This window comes from Sporobolomyces koalae, assembly GCF_050403365.1.
Source record: "Sporobolomyces koalae JCM15063 DNA, S_koalae_JCM15063T_v1_ctg10, whole genome shotgun sequence".
Lineage (NCBI taxonomy): Eukaryota > Fungi > Basidiomycota > Microbotryomycetes > Sporidiobolales > Sporidiobolaceae > Sporobolomyces > Sporobolomyces koalae.
Window position 1 is genome coordinate 430,421 of NW_027481761.1, and position 22,888 is coordinate 453,308.

General features: G+C 54.5%; 9 protein-coding genes across 9 annotated transcripts; 5 read left to right on the plus strand and 4 right to left on the minus strand.

Annotated features, from left to right (window-relative positions):
* Nucleotides 1-564: 564 nt before the first annotated feature.
* Nucleotides 565-2,506, plus strand: JCM15063_001574 (C1 family peptidase; the record flags this gene model as incomplete). The annotated part of the gene is made up of 8 exons (XM_076677837.1): nucleotides 565-645; nucleotides 730-871; nucleotides 933-1,132; nucleotides 1,190-1,346; nucleotides 1,423-1,652; nucleotides 1,722-2,128; nucleotides 2,188-2,263; nucleotides 2,333-2,506. The coding sequence occupies 8 exons, from the start codon at nucleotides 565-567 to the stop codon at nucleotides 2,504-2,506; spliced, it is 1,467 nt and encodes a 488-aa protein (XP_076535161.1).
* Nucleotides 2,507-2,925: 419 nt separating this feature from the next.
* Nucleotides 2,926-4,457, plus strand: JCM15063_001575 (NAD(P)-dependent alcohol dehydrogenase; the record flags this gene model as incomplete). Its single annotated transcript, XM_076677838.1, has 7 exons — nucleotides 2,926-2,956; nucleotides 3,031-3,293; nucleotides 3,361-3,470; nucleotides 3,527-3,988; nucleotides 4,053-4,182; nucleotides 4,257-4,339; nucleotides 4,406-4,457. 7 exons carry the CDS (start codon nucleotides 2,926-2,928, stop codon nucleotides 4,455-4,457), a joined length of 1,131 nt encoding a protein of 376 aa, XP_076535162.1.
* A 54-nt stretch (nucleotides 4,458-4,511) lies between these two features.
* JCM15063_001576 (uncharacterized protein) lies at nucleotides 4,512-6,143 on the minus strand (the record flags this gene model as incomplete). The annotated part of the gene is made up of 6 exons (XM_076677839.1): nucleotides 4,512-4,634; nucleotides 4,700-4,844; nucleotides 4,918-5,172; nucleotides 5,262-5,475; nucleotides 5,541-5,586; nucleotides 5,652-6,143. The coding sequence occupies 6 exons, from the start codon at nucleotides 6,141-6,143 to the stop codon at nucleotides 4,512-4,514; spliced, it is 1,275 nt and encodes a 424-aa protein (XP_076535163.1).
* Nucleotides 6,144-6,328: 185 nt separating this feature from the next.
* Nucleotides 6,329-11,610, minus strand: NUP133 (Nup133p; the record flags this gene model as incomplete). Its single annotated transcript, XM_076677840.1, has 20 exons — nucleotides 6,329-6,612; nucleotides 6,694-6,797; nucleotides 6,869-6,936; nucleotides 7,009-7,152; nucleotides 7,229-7,392; nucleotides 7,467-7,554; nucleotides 7,631-7,812; nucleotides 7,908-8,084; nucleotides 8,154-8,242; nucleotides 8,319-8,638; nucleotides 8,729-8,848; nucleotides 8,918-9,014; nucleotides 9,082-9,173; nucleotides 9,248-9,357; nucleotides 9,436-9,843; nucleotides 9,910-10,015; nucleotides 10,075-10,213; nucleotides 10,286-11,010; nucleotides 11,083-11,180; nucleotides 11,253-11,610. The coding sequence occupies 20 exons, from the start codon at nucleotides 11,608-11,610 to the stop codon at nucleotides 6,329-6,331; spliced, it is 3,873 nt and encodes a 1,290-aa protein (XP_076535164.1).
* A 288-nt stretch (nucleotides 11,611-11,898) lies between these two features.
* Nucleotides 11,899-12,768, minus strand: JCM15063_001578 (bS6m family ribosomal protein; the record flags this gene model as incomplete). Its single annotated transcript, XM_076677841.1, has 4 exons — nucleotides 11,899-12,025; nucleotides 12,100-12,183; nucleotides 12,277-12,452; nucleotides 12,721-12,768. 4 exons carry the CDS (start codon nucleotides 12,766-12,768, stop codon nucleotides 11,899-11,901), a joined length of 435 nt encoding a protein of 144 aa, XP_076535165.1.
* Nucleotides 12,769-13,194: 426 nt separating this feature from the next.
* On the plus strand, nucleotides 13,195-17,328 carry JCM15063_001579 (uncharacterized protein; the record flags this gene model as incomplete). The annotated part of the gene is made up of 11 exons (XM_076677842.1): nucleotides 13,195-13,214; nucleotides 13,305-13,329; nucleotides 13,579-14,239; nucleotides 14,311-15,948; nucleotides 16,012-16,076; nucleotides 16,150-16,376; nucleotides 16,450-16,575; nucleotides 16,638-16,787; nucleotides 16,853-17,016; nucleotides 17,084-17,151; nucleotides 17,233-17,328. The coding sequence occupies 11 exons, from the start codon at nucleotides 13,195-13,197 to the stop codon at nucleotides 17,326-17,328; spliced, it is 3,240 nt and encodes a 1,079-aa protein (XP_076535166.1).
* Nucleotides 17,329-17,795: 467 nt separating this feature from the next.
* Nucleotides 17,796-20,241, plus strand: DBR1 (RNA lariat debranching enzyme; the record flags this gene model as incomplete). The annotated part of the gene is made up of 8 exons (XM_076677843.1): nucleotides 17,796-17,930; nucleotides 17,998-18,155; nucleotides 18,283-18,407; nucleotides 18,498-18,583; nucleotides 18,658-18,774; nucleotides 18,875-19,435; nucleotides 19,502-19,817; nucleotides 19,943-20,241. The coding sequence occupies 8 exons, from the start codon at nucleotides 17,796-17,798 to the stop codon at nucleotides 20,239-20,241; spliced, it is 1,797 nt and encodes a 598-aa protein (XP_076535167.1).
* Nucleotides 20,242-20,299: 58 nt separating this feature from the next.
* On the minus strand, nucleotides 20,300-21,966 carry PER1 (Per1p; the record flags this gene model as incomplete). The annotated part of the gene is made up of 2 exons (XM_076677844.1): nucleotides 20,300-21,821; nucleotides 21,890-21,966. The coding sequence occupies 2 exons, from the start codon at nucleotides 21,964-21,966 to the stop codon at nucleotides 20,300-20,302; spliced, it is 1,599 nt and encodes a 532-aa protein (XP_076535168.1).
* A 321-nt stretch (nucleotides 21,967-22,287) lies between these two features.
* On the plus strand, nucleotides 22,288-22,698 carry COX17 (copper metallochaperone COX17; the record flags this gene model as incomplete). Its single annotated transcript, XM_076677845.1, has 2 exons — nucleotides 22,288-22,448; nucleotides 22,545-22,698. The coding sequence occupies 2 exons, from the start codon at nucleotides 22,288-22,290 to the stop codon at nucleotides 22,696-22,698; spliced, it is 315 nt and encodes a 104-aa protein (XP_076535169.1).
* Between the last annotated feature and the right edge of the window lie 190 nt (nucleotides 22,699-22,888).

Here is a 22,888-nt window from a genome sequence, read left to right on the forward strand (position 1 = left end):
GAGAGAGAGAGAAGAGAGCGTTGAGAAACGAACGATTCATCAGACGACACTAAGCCGGTACATACCCCGCAATTTCTTATCTTTACCCCTCATTCGGTCTTCCCCAACTTGCGCTATCCTCCAGTGCTTCTGCGCGGCATTCACTCGTCATCTGCACGTCCTTGCTGCTCTGAAGGACCGCTCGCTGGTCGTACATTTGCCAAAGAGACCTCAAGCCGGCTACTATCAGATCCCGAAGTTAGCGAGGTTTGCCGTAATTCCCGAGGCTTTCCTGATTCTGCCGGTCATGACCTGGCAACTTGGCAAGCGCGTCCGTATTCGGCTTTGGGCTCAATTGCCCTCGGGCAAATCATAGCGCATCTGAAGCCTTCCTCACACTACGGCTTCTAGCAACATATGCATGCGCCGTACACGTGAAGGGGTACTCACAATCTTGACGCGCGATGCCACGAGGTGCCGCGCGCTCGAGCCTCTCCGCGGAGGCTACCGGTGCCCGGAAAGCAGCTCTCACACCGCTCCATCTTGGATTCCCTCCTCTTTCTTGTCATCACACAGAGCACACGCATGGCACTCGTTCGGAACAAGGCGAGTCCTCTCGATTACGCGAGTATCGGATTCCGGCTCATGCTTCCTTCCGGCAGACCCGTTCGGCGTCGGACGCTGGCTCCCTCTTGCCCGAGCACAATGGCTCCGTAGGTCGTGCAGACCCCTCTCGCCTCTTGCATTCAGGTCAACTCATGCGCTCAGAGCTGTCAGATGTCGCTCGACTCGATTGACGAGTGGCACGACGACCTGGCGCGTAATCCAAAATGGAGTCTTTCTCAGACGATCCTGAGCCGGACCGATTTCAACTTTGTACTCCAGAATCGAGGTAGGCTTCGTTCACATGAGAGCGAGATGTAGTTCGAAATTGACCCACTCCGAACGTATAGCTGCCAAGATCAACGATCCGATGGTGTTCTCGCACAAGGTTGATCTCGGGGGCACATCTGTCACGAATCAGCTCCAATCGGGACGATGTTGGCTCTTTTCCCTCAGCTCGGTCGTTGGGGTACATACGGCGCGCAAGTTCAACCTAACCGGGTTCCAACTCTCGCAAAGCTACCTCTTTTTCTACGATCATCTCTCAAAGGTAGGTCATCGCCATTCGGCGTGACCTGATCTGCTATCTGACATATATCGCTCTCAGGCGAACTGGTTTCTTGAACAGATGATTGACCTGGCCGACCAGCCGCTTGACGATGAGACCGTTCGATACCTCTTGGCCACAAACCCCGTGCAAGACGGAGGTCAATACGACCTCGCAGCAGCTCTTGTCGATTCTTTCGGACTCGTGCCTCAGACCGGTGCGCCATTCTGCTGGAACTTTTCCACCAGGGTCGACATAACAGCGCATCTAAACTGAATTTCTCAAATTTTCAGTCTACCCTGAGTCGTTCAACTCGAGTCATTCCGAAGAGCTCGATCGTTTACTAGCGGCCAAGCTGCGCGAATTCGCTCTGGAGCTGAGAGTGCGATGGGCCGACGCCCGCACCAAGATGAAGCGTGCTGCTGCCAAGGAAGATGCACGAGTTCTCAAAGAGCTACAGCTCAAGGTCGTGTTTCGCATCCTAACGATCGCATGCGGCGCTCCCCCAAAGCCCGACGAAGAGGTAACATTTACTACTCGTGCACTCGTCCCAACTCGGACTCGAAAGGTCTAACAAAGAATTCTGGTCTAGTTCACCTGGGAGTTCACCGACAAAAGCGGCAAATACCACGCAATCACGACTACGCCCCTCGAATTTGCACGTGTCCATTCCGGTTACAGCGTTTCGGATGCGATTGCGCTTGTGCACGACCCTCGTCACCCGTACAACTCGGTTCTCACCGTCGAACGTCTTGGTAACGTGGTTGGTGGCAGGACGACCCGCTACCTGAACGTCGATGTCGATGTCATCAAGCGAGTCGCCGTCGACCTGATTCGCGCCAACCACCCCGTCTGGTTCGCTTGTGACGTCGATCAATCGTCGATGCCACAAGAAGGGTACATGGATGTGCGCATTTGGAATTACGAAGACGCATTTGGCACGACTGTCAACACCACGAAAGAAGAACGCCTTCGTTTGGGCGATTCCACGATCACTCAGCACGTCCCTTCCGTCTGTCCCGTGACTGAAAACGACTAACCGGTTGTCGGTACTACAGTGCCATGATGTTGACGGCAGTTCATCTCGACTCCAAGACTGGCAAGTCTGTCCGCTGGCAGGTTGAGAACAGCTGGGTAAGTTCTCTCGGCCTCGGATTTATCACGAAGCCTATCATCGACTGACGCATGTTTGAGGGGATACAGGGACCCTTGGCTGGCATCAAGGGATTTCTCGTCATGACCGATGCCTGGTTCGAGCAATACGTCTTTCAGATCGCTGCTCCGCGCGCACGCCTTCCCCGAGAACTCCTTCACACGTACGAGCACGCACAAGCCATCTCGCTCCCTCCTTGGGACCCTCTCGGAGCTGCTGCCTGAGCATCCGTCGGCACAAGTGCGCCGGGAACACGAACAGATTGAAGACTGGGTCCAGGCGTTCGTATACAATTCTTTCTTATCCCTAATCCCCCCTCTTGCCTTCTAGCTTCTCCCGCTTTGTCTTTGCTTGCGTCTCCATGATATCCAATATCTTTTCGCTATGGTGGTGTCCACGAGAATTTGGGAGTCAGAATGCGAAACTCGAATCGAGCTAACATGCTGTGGGGCCGACGCATTCTCCCTTCTTGTCTAGTGCTTAACAAGATCTCTTAGCGCGTTACGAAGTAACGCGGCAAAAAGGTTTGCCAGAATAGACGGGAACCGCGGACAGGGGTAATGTAGGTGGGGAAAATCACTCGGCTTCTGAGTCCTTTCCGTTGACTTGACACCTCCTCGCGCTGTTTGAACGTTTACCAGAAATGACTTTGACCAAAGCTTACGTACTCCAGGGTAAGACGGAAGCAGATATACCAGTCTCAGCAACCGGCTGAACCCCCACATCTCGCTGCTGTCGGCGCCAACAGACAAAGGCGCTCCTTTCGAGCTGCAAGAAGTTCATTTGGCGGAACCCGAAGCGAACGAGGTACTCGTGGAGATCACGGCATCCGGTCTATGTCACACCGACCTCGCCATCCAAAGCGGTGCTTTCCCTTCTCCTTTTCCCAACGTGACCGGTCACGAAGGGTCGGGCAAGGTCGTCAAGATTGGGAGCGCAGTGACACGGGTGCAGCCCGGTGATTCGGTGCTGTTGTCATTCAATTATTGCAGCGCTTGTGGTCCTTGCAAGGCGAGTCCATTTCAGTATCCGAAAAGCGACCGCGCACGAGCTCATTGAGTAAGCGAATGTCCCTCAGATGGACGAACCCTCGGCGTGCGAGAAGTTTGGAGAGGTCAACTTTGGCAGAGCTCGCAACGACGCTATCGGCTCGAAAGCTGGAATTAAGAGTGCCGATGGTCAAGAAATGCAAGTTCCCCTTTCTCCGTTCAGACTCGCGGATTCTGACCGTTTATGGAGAACAGCTACGGAGCTTTCTTTGGACAATCGTCATTCGCCCAAATGGCCATCGTCGGTGAGAACTCGGTGGTCAAAGTCCCGTCAGACACAGATCTCATCGCACTGGCTCCCCTCGGCTGTGGCCTACAAACTGGTGCCGGTGCTATCTTGAACCTGCTCAAGCCCGCCAAGTCTACCTCCATCTCAATCTTTGGTCTCGGCGCCGTCGGAGCGGGCGCGTTGTTCGCTGCAAAATACCTCGGCGTCGAAACGATCATTGTCGTCGATCTGCTTGACGAAAAGCTCAAGCTCGCGAAAGAGCTTGGTGCGACGCATACCTTCAACGCCAAAGAGGACAGCATTGTCAAGAAAATGAAAGAACTCACGAAATTCGGGATGGGCACGACTTACTCGGTCGAATGCTCCGGCAACACTCGCGCTCTCATGACTGCGTGGGAGGCTTTGGCGAACAAGGGTCATCTCGTCAGGTAGGCCAGACGTTCATGACCTCGACCATCCTACAGATCGAGCTGACATTGTATCTTTTGCCAGCTGCGGAACGCCTGGACCGGGCACACCGTTACCTTTCGGCATTTTCGAGAATCTCCTCGCGTCGAAGACTTACACCGGCTTGACTGAAGGAGGCTCAAACCCTCCTGAATTCATCCCCAAGTTGATCCAAGTAAGCTCACTCTCAATCGATACTGCTGACCGTGTTAGTAGAGGCCACTTTGCTCACGCTGACCAATCGGATAGCTGTACAACGAGGGCCTCTTCCCTGTCGAGAAGATCTCGAAAACGTTCGCGGTGGACAAGCTAGACGATGCAATCCACGCCATGCAAGTTCCATTTTCCCTTTTCGACCCTGTCCGCTGACGTTGATCCCGCTCTCGCACCCTCCACAGGCATACGGGGAAGACGATCAAGCCAATTATCGTGTTCAACGAGGACGCCTGACGTGGTGGAAATGATTGTTGTGATGTCAAAACTACTGAAATTTCGAAATCCGTATCATCCTGTGCTATTTAGACGAGCTAGTTCGGTATCGATCCTGAGCAAAATCTGCTCGAGTCCGTCGAGCCATTTACACTCCTGTTCGGTCCGCTGTCGAAAGTTTTGCAGAAGAGGCTTTACCTGGCATGTAAACCTACGTCAATCACTGCGCAACTGAAGATTAATTGGGGCAGAAGCCGGCGTACTTGTTGCACAACGAACGAGGTTGCAGGTCTCGCTTCAGGAGGGACGAGAGGCCATCGTGATCTCTCGAATCGCGCTTCAAGCTCCGGTCGAGATAACTCGAGCGCTTCGAGCGTGTTGAGGGTCATTCTCCAGAATGTGGTCCAACTGAGGAATGGAAAACTCGTTGTGACATCAGCAGAACCGTCAGGGAAGAAAATCGAAAGGCAATCACGCTCACCTCCAGCCTTCGCTCCTCTCTACCAACCCATCAACTTCTTGCTCCCATTCTTGTTTCCACGTGTCTTGGTGTGAATCTCGCTCGGCTTTCTTTACAAGCAAGTCCTTCACGTCCGAGATAGCCTCTCGACATCGAGCAACCTCTTGCGAGAGAGAGTCGTATATGGCTGGCAGATTATGCGAGTTGAGCCAGTTGTGGTTGAGGGACAATGTCGGATGAGTCGAGTTGTGAACCGAATGGTACCATCCGGAAGGGCTTTACGGACGAGAGACGCATCCATACCATCAGTCTACAGGTAGTCGAGAGCGACGGGGGATATGTAACCTGAAAAGGGATGGCCATACATGAAGATCGTTTGTCGCGCTTCTTGGTATACAGTGATCATTCCCCGGTCCCGAAACGATGTCTTCTTCTCTTCTGGCCATTCGTCGCAGTTGACACCGGTCCCTTGTCGGTTCGCGGTCGTGATCAGGGGTTCAAGCAGAGCAGTGCAAGCTGGAGGAAATAGGTACCAGAGCTTGCGGCCGTAAATCTGGGTCGAAATCGAATACGAGCAGTCTAGAAGGCGGAACAGCCATCAATTACGACGGTGTCGAGTGGGATAGATTAGGACACGGACTCACAAACGTCTCGATGTAAAGGAGTAAACGTGTTGCGTCCTCCCGCGTACTATCGTTACACACGTTCTGATCATCAGCGTGATCACCTTTGGCCCCAAGGCATAGACCACTCACCACAAATCGAAAGTCGTCTGCACTGTCTCCTTGATCGGTCCCTTCAAACTCGTTCATCCAGTCGTCTAGACATACATGTGGAACCTCGTACAAGTCGGTGACAAGTTTCTCTTTGCCTTTGCGAGTCGATCCTGTCGCGAGCTGGATCTCGAGTGGCAAATGCCAGTCCTTGAGGTACTTTGACCGTCCCTCACCAGCGTGCCATAGGTGAAGGAGCTGCGCAAACGTCGAAACGCGTTCTCGCTCGTCCAATTCGTCCTCTCGACAGTCAATACAATCAACCTTGAGCGAGCCATATGTTTTCTCGAGGTACTCCATGTCGAGTTGTCCGTCCCGCTTGATCCAGGTGTCAAAGAGTGCGAAATGTTGAACGAGCGAGTCGTGAAAGATGCATGGAACGTTTGGCGCGAGATGATGGGTTCTGAAGTGCTCGTATGTGCACTGTTCAGCTGTCAAACTAGCGATTGAGCAGCCGGCACCGGCGCTTGACATGGTGTAGAGCGAGAGCAGGTTTCCGAAATTCTACATTCAGGGGTCGAGATCGTCCACAGCGATTCCCGAAATTTCTCCCTCTCGTAAGCTCGCACTTTCGTCGAGGAGCGAGTCGCAGGGATTACAGAATCTCCCAGCGCAATTTCACGAGCAGATCCTTCGAGGAAAATGATTTTTCACGAACATTACTCGACCATGACCACCTCGTCATCGTCATTTACCGATACAGCTCCCGATTCATTCTCCTGTTCCATCTCGTCGGATCTCAATAGCCGGACAATCTCCTTGGCGTACTCTTCGAGTCCATTCTGTCGCACTGCCTCTTCGAGCTTCCGGTTCTCAATTTCGTAGTCGGCGAGCAACAGTTCAAGGTCGGACTGAGCCATCGTCGGGTGTAATGCTGAGAGCAGGGGCAGAGTCGCACTCGATACCGATTGCAACGGTTCTAGGTACAACGATTGCGGATGATCTAGGTGAATGAGGGGGCAGAATGGTAAGCGTACAGCGGACCAAGACAAGACTACTCGCTTCCAGAAGACGTCAAACTCACTCGACCCAGAAGCACCGGCGAGAGTCGCGTAGAACGCAGTCTTGCGCAGAGTGGTGGCCATCTCTTCGTCGCTCACGCCCTTGGCTGCTCGCAGCGCAGCCCAACTACGAAATTGACGTCGTAATCGATTAGCTTTCTGATCTGGCGTACTTTTGGGGAGGCATGAGAAACGTACTCATCCTGAATGTAGACTCGTCGCCAAATGCTCTCGAGCGTGAGCTGTTTTCGCGCCTTTGGCAAATCCTGGATTAAACAGAATCGAGCATTAGCATCAGACTACGAAGCACGAGGTTGAGATCCCGCCAAATAGCTTACTTTGGCTCGAACGAGCACATCAAGGGCAGATGCGAAACTGCCCGCACGCTCGTTCACGTTCTCCTTGAGAGTCAACAGGTCGACAAGTTGTTCAGGAGTGACAGCTACTCCTTCGAGCGATCGCGTCGCGAGTGTAGCGTAGATCTGACGCAAGAGGCGAACCGGCATCAGATCATGCTTTGACTGAAAGGCGGTCCAAAACCGTGCGAGATGAGCTCACCTTGGCGAACGCTTGTCGATCTGACAGAGCAGGCGCAACGCGCCTCGCAACTGCCTCTCCTCGCTCGGCAGCCGATGCTTGAGTTTCAGACTGGGAGAGGAGGGATTCGAACAAACTTCGCAGGTCTTGTTGAGAGTTGACGAGGTCGAGATTGTCATCGACAGCTGGAAGCGACAGTCAAAATCACATCAGCACTTGTACGGAATAGGCAGGCTCAAGCGGATCTAGCAAAGCTCACCCTCGATAGCTCGCTGGACCGATTCAGATTCGATTGTCTCCTTCGTCACTTGCGCAAGCTGAGTCAGCTTGCTCAGACTATGCAGGATCTGATCGCAAGGATGAAAATATCGAATGTCAATGATGCGGTCGGCATAGCAAACGGGAAGCATGACGGCAAGTTACCTTTCTCTGCGCAAGACTTTGCTCCGCGGCCGCCTCGACATCGAGAGCCTTAGTCGCATGTTCGTACCGACGGATCGCGAGATCGTTGATCCACGATAACCGCGTGTTCGAGGTCGAATCGAGAAACGCGGTCAAGAGGGGTCGATGTGCTTCATCAGGCTCGAGCAGAGTCCGAACTTGCCCTGATACAAATCGAAGACGAGCAGCTTCGTGAGCTTTGCACCAGTCTCCTCCATCAAGCAGAACTGAAAAGAGGAAAAGGCGCGAAAAGCCTTACCTTGTTCGAGGTACAGCTCGTACAGCGGGAACGCGAAGCTTTGTCCATACTTGTCGAGGAAGAGTCTCACTCTCGCGATCGATCCATGTTGCGAATCGGTCGCGAGCTGAACGAGCGATCGGAAATCCTCGTGTCGTTCGGCAAGCTCGAAAGCAGCTGACACGCGGCCGACAGCAACTGATGGTCACAGGTGGGAAGTCTGAGTTTACGAAAGTTGATGAGCTTGTAGCAAAGGGAAAGACTGACCAAGTGTGCGAATAAATTGAGGCCGCAGCGCGAGATACTTTTCGTTCAGAGTTCGCGTTTCGGGTAGAGTAGGTCCGTCTCCTTGCAGTCTAATGAGGGTACCAAAAATTGAGCTCTGTGCGAGATAGGACGACCACAGGAAAAGCAAGGGAAAATAAGACTGACGAATGCAAGTGCAGTAACTGTTCCTCGATCGCCGAAAAGACAAATTCTGCAAGCGAAGCCATTTGCGTCTTGAGCTCTTCTTGAGTCGTTTGAATCGTGTTGCCAGCTTGAGCACTCGAGCGCCCGTTTCGGGTTTGATCGTGAGCACCAAAATCTCGAACTCGTTCGGATAGCAGAGCATGAGTTGCCTCAAAGTGCCATCCGAGGCCATCGAGAAGCACGGTTCGAGAAGACCACGGTTCGGTTGGCAACGAGGCAGTGTCGAGGGCGTAGAGATCGAAAGTTTCCTGTCGATGGCGAGCAACGGCAGAAAAGACGAGCTGTGATAGAAAACCCCACGAGAAGGTCAATTTCGGGCATTCGAAGCGCGCAGCCGAGAAAGGAGGTATGAGATGAAGAATGGTGCTCACGATTGCCACTTGGTTAGCCTCGTGCAGGACAGGCGTTTTACTCTCGCTTGAACCCGAAGCCGAGACGACCGCTCGCGCTTGTTTTGTTACCTCCTCGACAACCTTGCCAAGTGATGCAAGCTGACGGACGAGCACGAACACGGTCAGCTTCCGTACTCATGGTCCTCGAACACAATGCGCAAGACGTACTTTGGTTTTGAAGAACAACCGCAGAGGGTCTTCGCCGAATCCTTCCCCGATCTCATCCATGAAGGTCATAATTGCATCCGACAAGACGTTTTGCTCGCTGGTAAAATCAAAGACAAAGACGTGAGCAAGGTCTAACGATGAAGGAGCAGGAAGGTCGTACTAACCCTAATCGAGCATTTTGATGCGCCCAAAGAGCGCCAGCAGCAACAATCCTTTCGGCATCCCAACTCAGTTTACGTCGCGTGCTTTGTGGTAGCTGTGTGAAGTTAAAGAATCGTGATGTTAATTACCACATCCTCCTTCGACGACTGCGTGGGGATGAGGACTCACTTTGCCGACAAGCCCGTTGTCCTGAATGTACTCGATCAGCGCACGAGCTCTTCGTGCACGATCAGCCAATTGGGTGCGCAAATCGAGAATGACGGGCATGTTTGTCGAAGCTACAGAGTCGAAAACGAGAACGACATGAGGACTGAACGGGAGACGAGAAGGGGGGGTTCTGTGCCAAGACGACTCACCAGAACTGAGGAGGTCCTGACTGACACCTTCAGCGGCAACCGCAAGATCTCCTTCGTAGTCCTGTTGCAGATCGAATTTGAACAGATTCTCTTGCTCAGTTGCCGCTTCAGACTGCGATCGTTTCCCGACAGTCGATTTCGCGTTGATGCCAAAGTAGATTGCGTGTTCGATCTTTGATTTGAGCTTGCGAGTCTTGTACGTCTCGGACGTGTTTGTGATCGAGAGAGGTAGCGGAGAGCTCGGGGGAGTGACCGTCAAGTTCAGGAGAGACGAGGTCGAAGTCAACAAGGTTAGACTTGTTGAAGTTGAGGATGAGGCGGGAGAGACTGAAAGGTAATCGGGCGAAGAGACACCAATGAAGCGGTTCGTGTTGTGTCGAAGAGGGAAGTTTTCCTCGAACGGCGAATCTGATACGCGCAAAACAGGTACATCAGCGCTCGGCCCGCTAATTCGCAGCGCGGGCAATGGCTCACCACTTGCGATCGAGACAATGACGACAGCGTCGGCGAAGACCACGAACGCGGTTTCTGTCGAGGAAAGCGATAGCCGGGGAGTTGACAGCGGTCGAGGATCGGGACGCTGCACGCACGAAGCGGTCAGCGAGCTGATTCACAGTTGGGCATAAATCCGGCACGTACAGATTGATAGTTCAGACGGGTGATGCCCGCGACTTCGACAATGGATCCAACCACGTTCAGTAGCACGATGGCAAAGGACTGGAAGCCAGGGGTGGTTTGGCTCCCAACGTGAGAGACGAGAACGGCCAGTTCGCCCTTCCTGAAAAAGTGCAAAGATGAACCTTGCCATCAGACTCGAGATCTTGTAGACGAACAGCGAATTAAAACTCACGCCGTGACACCCGAATCGACAATCTCGACTTTGCCCTCGTTCATTGCCCACTGTTCGTTTCCAACCTTCCTTCCTTCGAGCGCTTCGAGAATTCCCGCGAAAATGTCGACGTCGGGTCCAACCAGTCTCTCGCCCGTTCCTGCGCTCGAGACACTCCAGACCTGAGCCGTCTTTTCCATCACGGCGAATACCTGTTTCTCGCCCGCAGCTGCTGCACTGTCGTTCTTGCCACCAGCACGGGGTTGCGAGATCGCCAACGAGAGGATCCCCGCACGAGGATCGAGTGATCTCGCTCCGAACACGGACGAGAAGATTGACGAGGCCCACCCGACGCTCTTCTCGAGTACGCGCGCAGTGACTTCGGTTCGACCCGAGATCGAGTTGATCGTGATGATGAAGATGCGAGAAGTCGACGTGCTCGCGAGGTACGACGTCGGGGACAAGAGGTCGAGCGATCTGATAAGTTCCGATTCGTGCAGAGGAAGCGTTGCCGCTTTGTAGCGATCGACGCCCGACAGCGACAGCGAGACTGACTCCCATAGGCGAACTTGCCCTGTCGGGGTCACGACCACGAGTCCCGGTTCACGCTGGAGAGCCGAGGCGGACGAGGACGTGGCCGAGGGAACGAGGGAAGCGAACGCGAGAGGAGAATAGGCTTGCATTGACGCCGGAAGGGGTCCTTGAGCCGGCAGAGGAAAGACATAGGTCGTCGAGGAGGAAGATGCCTGGCGGAGCACGGGCACCGGATCAGATCATGGCGACAATCAGGCGAGAGACACATGGACGACAGGACAGACCTGGGACCAATTCCAAACGAGGCAGTATTCGTTCGTGACGAGGAGGGCGAATCCGGTTGCAGGATCGAGCACTGCCTTGATCGGTTGGGTGTAGGGGTCTGTTCAAACAGGTACGCCAACAGAGGAGTTGAGAGAGAATTGACAAAGAGACAAGAATGCGCGAGTCTCACCAGCGAGCGAGATAGCTTGCTGCACTTCGATCGGAAGCCCTTTCCGCTCGGTGATAATGTAGCTTTCGTCCTTGACGAGAACCTTGCGCTCCGGCTCGCGGGGAGTCGAGTCGGAATGTTGATCCACCGTGTCCGACTCTTCGACGTCCATGACGGTGCTCGTGACATCCGACACCGCTCCGTACCTCCTCGAAGGTGCGCGCAGAGTTGCAGCCGATCGGGTCGAGGCCGTGACGGACGCGGGTGGTGGAGAGTGCGCATTCGCGGTCGAAGGCGCTACCGAGCCCCGGTTTGCGCGCGAAGCAGCTCGGCGGCTGACGCGGGTCCCTACCGGCGTACCAGCTCCACCTGAGAACATGCTTTCGTTGACTGAGGGCGGGTATAACCGAGCCGACGTGAAGTTGAGAGAAGACCAACATTCGCGCATGCATTCATGTCGGTATTCGGAATCCGTTCCCTCTCTCGTAGGGCACTTCTGTAGTTCTTGCGACTTGCCATACGAGAATGTACAAGCGATTCTATTGTCAAATCTAGCCAGGAAAATTTCCCAGGTTGCTCCTTCTCCCGGCGCTTGAGAGATGTCAAAGCAATGTATGGTTACAAGGTTGGTACACAAACTCGAGACAAGCGAGTTCTCAAATGTCATCTATCGTTGCGCGGTGCCCGTCTCGTGCAGGGCTGCTTCTGGGAGCGTGCGGTTGAATTTGACCGTCGGGTCCGTTGGCGGGTTCGTCACTTGCGACAAGGTCGATCCGACCTTGAGCGCAGTCCATCTAGGAGCACACGCTCGTGTCAGCCCATCCTGTGCAGGGTCCGAGCCAGGTTCGCACGTGAGAGAGAAACGAACCGTAGCACGAGGGGGTCTAGTCGCAATCGCTCGTTCAGAGCGGCGAGAGTGGGTGGGTTGCAGTCAAATCGCATCGTCCAGTAGCTTTGGTTGGAGCACACGGGATCGAGGATACGGGTCAGCTAGGCGCTCGAGCGGTACGAAGCGACGAGACGAGACCCGGATGCGCAAACTCACTCTCCGACGAGACCGGCGCCGGGCCCGTTGTCGCCGCTACCTCCACCTCCTCGTCGCTTGCCAATCTTGGCTTGTGCCGGCAGGTTGCGCGTGCCCCAGTGGTCAAGGGTACGGACGACTCCTCCGTTGTTGTGGATCAGCGAAGACGCAGACGCCGTCAGAGTCCTGAGCGGAGCCTGTCGTAGAGACAGTGCATGGTTGGAGCCGCGCAGGCGATACGAGCAGGTTCGAGGCGCGAGGACAGAGGGTGTTGTGAGAGAGCCAAGTTTGGACGCGGTCATTGACGAATCGGGGAGAGAGGACAGCGAGACAGCGTCAGCATCAGTGACCGTAGCATATGTCCGAGACCATGACAACCCCGTCGAGGTACTCAGAACGAGACGAGACTCGGAGTAAAGTCTCGACGGGAGAAAGACCTCGGATGAGACATTTGATCGCGCTTACAAGTTGCGCCGAGTGTTGGGCAATGCAGACGAGCTCGTACAGAGGCATGCGGGCACGTGAATCGGGGCGGGGTAGGGCTCGAGTCGGCACAGCAGTGGTCCCGCGTAGAGGTGGAATCATAAATGGGCCGGCGGTGATGAACTTCCGACCTCCCCTGAGGAAGCCTTTCCGACGTGCCGAGTCCGAAATTTGTTACATTCGCCATCATCCACAGCATCTAGACTCGTGATCGCACTCGCGCTTCTCGCTCGCCACGCGCCGAGCATGGCGGATCCACCACCTGTCAGCTACCTCGCTCACGCTCTCGCAGCCGCCAGCGCCACGTCCGCCTCGCCAACCGATTCGAGCGCGACTCATTCGCAGGTGCACTCTCGACCGCCTTCGCATCTGCCGCCGTCCACCCAGCCGCCGGCCGATCCAGATGCCGACCCGCTCGAACATGCCTCACCTGACCAGCACAAGCCGATCCGTCCCATGCTCGCCCGAGGTGCAGCGTACGTCCGCCTGTCTGACCGAAATTCACTCCGCGGCGGAACCCTTGGCTGATGATTTCCCCGAATCCGAACCCGAACCCGCGTTCCCAGTTGCGACACGTGCCGCGCCCGCAAAGTGAGTTCTACTGCCCTTCTACCGCCAACTCCATGTCCAGCGTCGACGCTTCCATGCTCCCTGTGCCCGGAAAGACCGAAATTCGGCGACCGCCGTTATAGGCACCACCCCCGCGGGAAAACTTTTTTCGGCCCCCTCGCCAATTCTCGGACATCCCGCTGGTTCCCTTTGTTCCCCGGAACTGACCCAAAATCCTTCACATTTTTCGTTCACTTTTGTCGTCATCCGTCGTTTTGGCGTCGTCACTAGGTCAAATGCGATGCGCTCAGACCGCACTGCTCGCCTTGCCTCAAGTCTGCGCGTGGCAACACGACCGTCGCGAGTGAAAAGTGCGCATACGAGGGTACTTCGGTCGCGATTGCCACCGCGAACCGAGCGGCCGAGATTCAGAAGAATGGCGGCACGAAGCGCAAGCGCAGGCAGACCAAGAATCCGCTCGTTGCGCAAGACGAAGCGAGCGAGACCGGCCCCAGGTCGGAAGAGGCGAACAAGCGCAAAAAGCAGGACCCGAGCGTTGAGGACCACGACGTGCGCGAACACTCGAGGGACAGCTCGCGCGGTGCACACACCGCGGACGAGGACGTTCAGCCTGGGCCTAGGTACACGAGCGGACAAGTCCCCTCAGTTTTCATGGATCCCCAGAGTTACCGGCCGCCGTCCGCCGCGTCTCCGACCACGAATGCCGAGCCGTCCTTCTTGGGCTACTCGCGCCCGCTCAACTCGTCAGTGTCAGCGTCGAGTGCGCCGTGGCCGCCAGCTCGACCGGTTGAATCGTCCTACTCTCAGCCCTTGAATCGTTATGCGGTACCGCCTCCAGTCCAGTCCGATCGATACCCATTGGCAGCCAGCAGGACGGGAGAACTGCCCGACGCCAACTCGGTTGACAAAGGACAACTCGCAGGTCGTGTCGGTCAGTCCCGCATTTCAATACAGACGGTCATCTCGCTCGCCCGAGCTGATATCTTTTTGTCTGTCGCTCAGCGCAACTTGAACGTCAGCTGAAACTACAGGATCCTCATGCTGCGAGTCACTCCGGACGTTCGACACCAACCCTCGCTCCCCTTTCCAACTCGTACAGCTCGACGTATGCACCGCCATCAGCAGGAGCTCGTTCTCCCTCGTTCCCTTACGCGACCTACTCTTCCTACAATCCGCCCACACCGGGATACAACTCATACGGATCGAACTATTCGAACAATTCGCCGTCGGCGACTTCGTTCCCGCCGCACTCTGCGCAATCGAGTCAAAGTTCGCATTCGCACTCTCACTCGCAGTATCCTCCGATACAGCTTGCTCCTTCACCGGCTCTATCGCAAAGCTTGGGTCACTCGACCGTGCCGTCGGGTCTACACTCCTTCGACCCGAGCAGGAGGAGGTCCCTGTCAACGCTCACAGCGATTGCCGGCGCAGTTGCCATGGAAGAGTATCCGGCAGGCACCGGTCCAAACAGTCCCGTATCAGCTTGGCCTGCGCATCAACACCATCATCAGGACTCGCTTGGCAGCGGGTATCGCTATTCGACTTCTTCCCCCGTGTCGAGCACAAGGCATTTGGGCACAGAGCCTCAAGCCTTCGCCTTGACGTCGAGCACCTCTTCTCCTGGTCGCAATAACTGGAACACGACGACGAGCTCGCTCCGCACCGAAATGACCAATTATGAGATTTCGCCACCGCCACCGCCCCAGGCGAACCCCACGGCGGAGTACGCGCATGCCCAAGCAACGGAGGAGGTTGCTCAGATAAGTCCACCGACTACGGCGAACGCGTCGTCGTCGGCCCCCTCGTTCTCGAATTCGACTTCGCCCCCTACCTCGCTCCCGCATTCGGTCGAAACGCTGCCGTCTGATCCGTCAATCCCGGCAAACACGGTTTGCTACGAGCCGTTCGATCTCGGCAATTCGATGTTCCCCTTGCTCGACCTGTCGTACCCGGCTTCGCTCCCTCCGCTGTCGGTTCTGCGCCATCTCGTTTCGACGTTTTTCAAACGTGCCGCAGTCCCTTCGACCATGCTTTCGAAAGCGAAACTCTTCTATGCCCTCTCGCTCTCTCCGACCGATCCACGATGGCCCGACGAGGCGCTCCTGCATGCCATCTGTGCGTACGCATGTATGTTTGTCTCGGACGAGAGCCTCGGCGGAGGGGAATACGGCGGACTAGGTATGGACGGATCGGCAGCACTTGGAGGGATGCGGCTGCGGTACTGGCAGGTTGAAGGGGATCAATCTGCTCGCGACTACCACTACAAGAAGGCCAAGCTCGCGATCGAGCAAGCGTTGAGTCTCACGCGCAGCCCCGGCTCGTCTCGCAACCTGTTCCAGGTGTTGCAGGGGGTCGTGTTGACGTGCTACGTCGCGTACTTGTCGGCCTTGTTCTCCGATCTATGGATGTTGGCCGGCACAGCGACGAGGTTGATCGCGCCGCTCGGGTTGAATCATTTGGAACCGTGGGACTTTGATCGCAATCGCTCGGGCCCACCATATCAGGATTGGGGGATCAGGGTTCGCAGTGCGGAGCGAAACGAACTCTTGGGACCGGTCAAGAATCTCGCTGAACATTGGGAACGCAGCGTTACGTTCTGGTTGGCGTTCGCAGTCGACCGATTCGCCAGTGCCAATACGGGTCAGTCCCTTTGATCAGGGCTTCCCTCACTCGAGAACTGCATACTGACACTTGCATTGGCAGATTGGACCACTTCGATTGACGAGAAGGACATTAGCACCCATCTGCCGTGTGCAGCCACTCCACCCGTATGTCACCCAGTCGCATTCCGTCTCATCCTTGGTACAGTTCTGTGCTGAAGTTCAGGCATCGCTGGTGTAGATGCCTTCACTTTCGATCGATCCAAAACTCTGCCACATCCCATCGCTCTATTTTGCGTCTCCGTCGTTCCTGGAAGACACTTCTGCTCCGATCGGATCGCTCGGGCTGTACATCAAGGCGACGATCCTGCTCGGTCGAGTAGTCAACTACACCCAGCGATTCCCTCGGTACCTGTTGATCCCGATGGGAGGCAGTTGCAGTTCGATCAAACGAGATATGAAGGCTGCGTGAGTTTTGCTCGCATCTTGATCGGACATTCGGGAGTTGCTCGAGACTGACGCGCTTGGCCAACTGAGACAGTCCCGACTTCGTCGAGCTCGACGTCGCGATCTCCAAGTTCAAAGCTTCGCACTCTGCTAACTTTTTCGACAATGCGGGATCCTCGATCGACGGCTTCCTCGCATCGGCCTACGTGGTCCCTCATGTGTCAGTATAGCTTCACATTCTTCAATGCGACTTTGGATCTGATGTTCTCATGCGGTTCGCAGGTGCACCATCCTCTTGCACGAAACGCTGACGGACCGCTACGACCGAACACCCTCGTCCTCGCTTCAACGGTGCCTCGTCGCTGCCAAATGTATCATCAACTCGACCTACATCCTGTACCAATCGTCCTACGATCTCGGTGGAGTCGACCCGTGAGCTTGTCCTGTTCTGTCCGCAGCCGATTACAGAGCGCTAACAACGTTTGTGAGGCTTTCAGGTTCCTTCCGTTCTGTTGGTCTGTCGCAGGCAGGGCGCTCGTGCGCGACTATACGACTCGACAATACTGGGGCGAGTCGGAGGAAGCCGACACGGCGAAACAACTCGCCGAACACTGTCTCAGCTTCCTGCGTCACTGCGGCAAATCGGGTTCAAGGATCTCTCGTCAGTCGCTCTTCGTCATCTGCCCTGCATCGATCGTAGCTCACACTTGTCTGCTGGACTGGGCTAGAACGTTTGACCGAAACTCTCGAGAAGCATCTCGAGCATCCTGAAGCTCTCTTGCCTCTCGACGCAGGCGTGAGTACTTGTCCCTCTCTCGCGTTTGTTTCCCGGCTGTCTCCAAAGCTGACGATCAATTTTCGTTGACGATTGTACCAGTGCAACGTCGTGTTTGATCTGAACGACGAAAAAGCGTCACATGCGTTTGGCATGGCCGAAGATGAACGCAAACGTGAACTCGCAAGTACCATGTAAAAGCCCCTCCCTCTCTCTCTCTCTCGCTCTCTCTCGTCTGTTTCGTATCCTGCAAGTGGAAGTTTGGGGGATAAAGGTCGCATACACGGGTTCCTGGAGATTTTCGGATTCTATAACTTGTTGTAATTCTTTCAAGCTTGTCTCTGTCTCGTACCCCTCGTTTCGCAGTGCAACTGCTAATGTCGCAATGTCACGTTCTCGATGAGAGGAGAGCCAAAGTCTGCAGCGAGAGGAGATGGAAATTCGATAATTATAATGTTGATCTATTAAGCTCTCTTGTGATTCTTGCGCTCAGCAGTTCGCACGCGAAAAGCCAGCAGTAGCAAGTTAACGCTTCCGACCCTGACTGTCTACCTCGAGACTAGCGCCACTCGGTCACGAACGGATCAACCCCACCTCGACTTCCTCGACGGTTTCCCCTGATCATTGTCCATCAATTACAACGAGACCTCGTGCACTGCCTCAAGATGAGGATTGCTGTTGTAGGATGCTCCCATGGTTCACTCGACGACATATATGCGAGTGTCGAACGATGTGACGAACAGGCGAAACTCGCAAACGAACCTCCAGTCGACCTCGTCATCTGTTGTGGAGACTTTCAGGTATTCGACAACCCTCTTGTATACTCCATCATCTGGAAAGAAAGCTAATTGTGGTTTGGGGAAACAGGCAATGAGGAACACTGCAGATTTGGAGATGATGGCTTGTCCACCAAAGTATCGAGCGCTCGGTCATTTCCATCAGTACTATGCAGAACAACGACGAGCACCCAAGTTGACCATAGTGATCGGTGGGAACCACGAGAGTTCTGGATATTTGTGGGAATTGTACGTTATTTCTCTTTGGACCTCGAGAAGATTTCGGGGGTTTCCCCCTCTTCGCTTGTCCCTATCTTCCTACTTCCTTAGCCGCAAACGATGAAGCTGAGTCTTTGCGATTCCGGCTTCGAAACAGGTACCATGGAGGATGGTTGGCGCCAAACATCTACTTTCTCGGATTCGCAGGATGCGTCCTGGTCGACGGCTGGTTGCGGATAGCGGGAGCGAGTGGGATCTGGAAGAGCGGAGACTGGAAGAAAGGTTCAGTCTCGCTTCCTCTCTTTACCCAACTTCTCTCATATTCGATTCACATGGATCTGACCCAGAACTTTTTTTTTTTTTCTTGATCAGGTCATTTCGAGACGGTGCCGTACGACGATCGAACGATCCGAAGTGTATACCATATCCGAGAGTACGATGTCGCTCGACTGTTACAAGTCAGCTCGCACTTCCATCTGCACCCAGTCTTTGCTCGTCCGATTGACCAATTCCGTTTCCTCCCGAAATGTAGCTCAAGGATCGGGGCAAAACAGTCGACCTTTTCATGTCACATGACTGGCCTCTAGGAATCGAACAACATGGTGACACTCAAGGATTGATCCGAGCGAAACCATTCTTCAAAGACGAAGTAAGTCGCGACTTGCCAAAAATTCGCTACGAGCGCAGAGAGACATGGTTTCGAATGACTTCTAGCGACAAACCTGACACGAGAACCTTGTGATTCTCAGATCGACAGCAACTCACTCGGATCGCCCCCTCTGCATGCATTGCTGAAAACTTTGCAACCATCCCATTGGTTCTCGGCTCACTTGCACGTCAAGTTTGCCGCCCTGTTCAAACACGATGGTAGTCGGACACTCGTCAAACCTCGCAGGGTAAGGGAATGGGGCAACCGAACATCCAACAACGACAGTCATCCGACGAGCGCGACAGACGGACCGATCGAGAACCCAGACGAGATCAAGTTGGATGACAGTGACGACGAAGCTCAAGATGACCAGACGAGCGGAATCATCAGCGAAGAGAAAGGGTGTCCCGAAGGCTGTCAAACGGGCGATCGAGGACACACACACGAGGCTCGGAACGGTACGCGATCGAACCCGGATGAGATCGTGTTGGAAGACGATGAAGATGTCGATGCAGGACAAGACCACCAGAACGGTCAAACTTCGTCAGCTGGCGATCAGTTGATGCAGGACGTAACGACACCGCCTGGACAAGGGGCGAAAACGAAAATGACCAAGTTCCTAGCCCTTGGCAAACCTGGTCGAGGCAAAGATTTCTTGCAGGTCGGTCAACTTACATTCGCTCGCTTGTAGACGACGGGATAACTGAAGTCGTCGGTGCAAATTCAGGTCATTGACATCGCGAAACCCGACTCGGTCGATCCTGCCCCTCCGTCATCAGAATCGACGCACGAGATCACGACGCCTGATCTACAATTCGATCCTCACTGGCTTGCGATCATCCGTGCGACAAACCCTTACTTGTCACTCTCGCACGCACAGACGCCTTTCCCCGAATTGTCCCAACTCGCAGCTCAAATCGATAAAGAGTACGAATGGGTTCTGCAGTATGTCGGTGCGCAAAAATCAGTCTCGGGCGTGATGCAGTTTGAGCGAACCGCTCTGACCCAGCAAGACTGGGAGCAACAAGGAGCAATCAGGATGCGTTAGTTTCTTCTTTTTCCTCTCTCTTTCCTCTCACTCCCTGTCCTGTCCCTTTCCTGCTTTCCTCTCCCCACTCGACCATAATACTGACAGGAGAACTTGAATCGTCTCTTTGACAATTGTTAGCTTCCTGGTTCACGAACCCTCAAACCGTGGCATTTTCGGAAATGCTCGAAATCGAGAACAAGATCAATCCAATCCCAGCTGGATACCTCGAAGCGCTCGCAGCTCGCAAAGCTGAAGACGCAGTGCGATTCAAACAGGAACTCGAACTCGCGAAACAAGAAGCGTTGAGAGAGATCGAGATGGCAGGAGAAAGGATCGATGAGGAACCCACAGAATCCATTCCAGTGGAAGGATCGGTTGCAGAACCCGTACCGGCGAATGCGGACGAGATTCAGATTGACGACGACGATGATGAATGACGTTTGAAATTCGAACACGAAACTGGCCCAGAGAAACTAGGGCTTCTTTCCGATTTCCTCATTCTGTTCGGCTTCTACTGGTATCGAGACTTGATGATCCTCCTGCGCTCGAATCCGAGTGAGCGGATCTGACCCCGGCATCACTCGCACGAGCCTTCTTGGACCCGTTCGTGTTGAACCCCAATCCATACCTCCTATCGAGGATTCCCAAACCAAAGTCCATCACGCCTTGACCAATCCTGCCTCTCCTCTCTTCAAACCCTTTCACTGCTCCTTCGACTCTCGAACCGAGCGAACCCATCGCGGAAGAAGTTGTCGTAGTCGAAGAAGAAGAAGAAGAAGAGTTTGCCGCGGTGGGAGGGTCGCCTTGTCCATCGATCCATCTGACGTCCCTCACGAGGAATTTGTACCACAACACGACGACGGGTACAGTCGAGAGGTGCCACAACGCGTGCGCATCCAACAGCCTCAATCCGAATGGACCGATTGGGGCAAAATCAAACACTTCGAGCAAAGTGAGCGAGGGGAGCAACAGGAGAGGCAAGACGGGATCGAGGTGATGAGGTGCTCGAAACCGAGTGCGTGCAGACGGGTACGCCGAGAGTTGTCGACGACTGAAATTCGAAGGGGTCGGCAACGTCGATTGTCGGAAACACCAAAAGAGCCACAAGGCGATCGTCGCGAGCGAGAACAAGATGTTGAACTTGAGATTGTACGAGTAATCAAACCGGGCGCTCAACCCGAGGTACGAGATGTGCAAGAGGAACAGAGCGATCAAGGCGGCGCCGAGGATCGGTTGAACTCGTTTAGCTTCTGTGCTCGTCGGTGACGTGTACCATCCACGCATGCGCACGATGCAAACCCACACGCCGGTGAGCGTGGTCGCTGCAGCTCCAAAGTAATCCGCCTTCTCGGTCCAACCGAGATCGCGAGTGTGAAACACGACGCTCCAGATCCACGCGTTGAGGCCACTCGCGGCATACACGAGGTACGAGGCTGCGAGTTTCCTCCCTTCGACCGTCCGCGCGCCTCCTGCGCCTGTGCGCGAGAGCGTACGCAAGGACGTGAACCCACGATGGTGCGCCCACAAGTTTGCGAGGGAGAACACGACCGATAAAGGTTCCTGCATGCGCGGAACGAACCAGTCGAGCAAGTACAATGGGAACATTGACGATGAAAGATCGAGGCGATGGAATGGCCATTTGCCATGGAACTGGACCTGGCGCGAGAGCGGCAAACCTTCGAGTGTTTCGGGATGAGTCGCTGTTCTTGGAAGCGACAGAGCGAGGTCGGTGAGGTATTGCTGACAGGCGTAGGAGCAGATCGAAGGACAGTTCCACAGGGGTGAGCGGCGGTAAGGTGCCCAGGGGGAGGCGGACGAGGACGAGGATGAAGCAGAGTCGGATCGAGGTGGGGGACTGCGTGCGCATTCGGTCGTGGTGCAGCTCGCGACGCATCGCTCGTATGCCGGACTTCTGTCTCCTACCGATGCGTGCGCTATTGGGACTGTGAGCGCTATGATTGACAGCGAAAGCGCGGTTGACTGCCACCGCGAATGTCGACTCGACCGTGGCCGATGCCTGTTCCAGAGGCAAAAGTTTAAGTGTTGGCACGTATGTGAGAGTCATGGCTGGTCAAAATGCTTCACATGATGCGTCGAGTCGGAGTGAGCGGGTGAAGCCTACGCAGCGATCGACATTCGCACGCGCAACTCTTCCCAGACATGATGAAGCGAAATCTTGATCAAGTCGCAACTTGATCATGACACTCTAACGTGTACCGTTCATGATCATGTAAATCCGAACTGACCTCCGAAGAAAGAAAGGGAAGGAAAGCGAAAAATTAAAGGGTTACAGTTATGTAATCAAGGTTACAGTGAGGTTACATCGCCAAATTGGAATGGATTACCAAGTCGCCATCGGGTTCACAAGTTGGCTCATCCCTCGTCTACAACGCACCTCGCGTTGGGAACTCTCTCCGATACTCTCTATCGCAAACTCCCGACTTGACAAGAACTACCTTGAACGTCCAATTCTTGGAAACGCAATGTGGCCATTCTCATCTTCTCCCTCGACTGCATCTTCACCGCCTCCTTCTTCCACTTCGACTCCGATCGTCCACCTGCACCCAACCGAGAAGCGTCCATTGACAAACTCTGAATCGGCAAACCCGAAATTGAACCCTCTCAATCCTGAAGGACTCAAACCGTAAGCTCTCTCTCTCTCTCTCCCTTTCGTTCCTCAAGGGTAAAACGGGAGAGTTTCAATTGACATTCGAGGGTTTCTTTTACTTGAATATTCTAGGTGTTGCGCTTGTCCGGAAACGAAGAAATTGAGGGATGATTGTTTCCTCAAGTTTGGTTCGAATGCCGACGATGGGAGTGACAGTCAAGATCGATGTCGTGAAATCGTCGAGAACCACAAAGCGTGCATGAGGAAGTTGGGTTTCAACGTGTAAGGAGGGAAAACATCAAAACGAAACACCGCCTTTTTACTCTTTGTCCCAATGTAACCATATGATTTCACCACTCTCTCTCAAGATCGAGTGAACTCGACAAGGGAAAAGAATAATCTCGTATTCATATTGTGGCGGGGGGAAAAAGTACTGTCAACCCCAACAGAATGACTATGCGACAATAGAGACACAG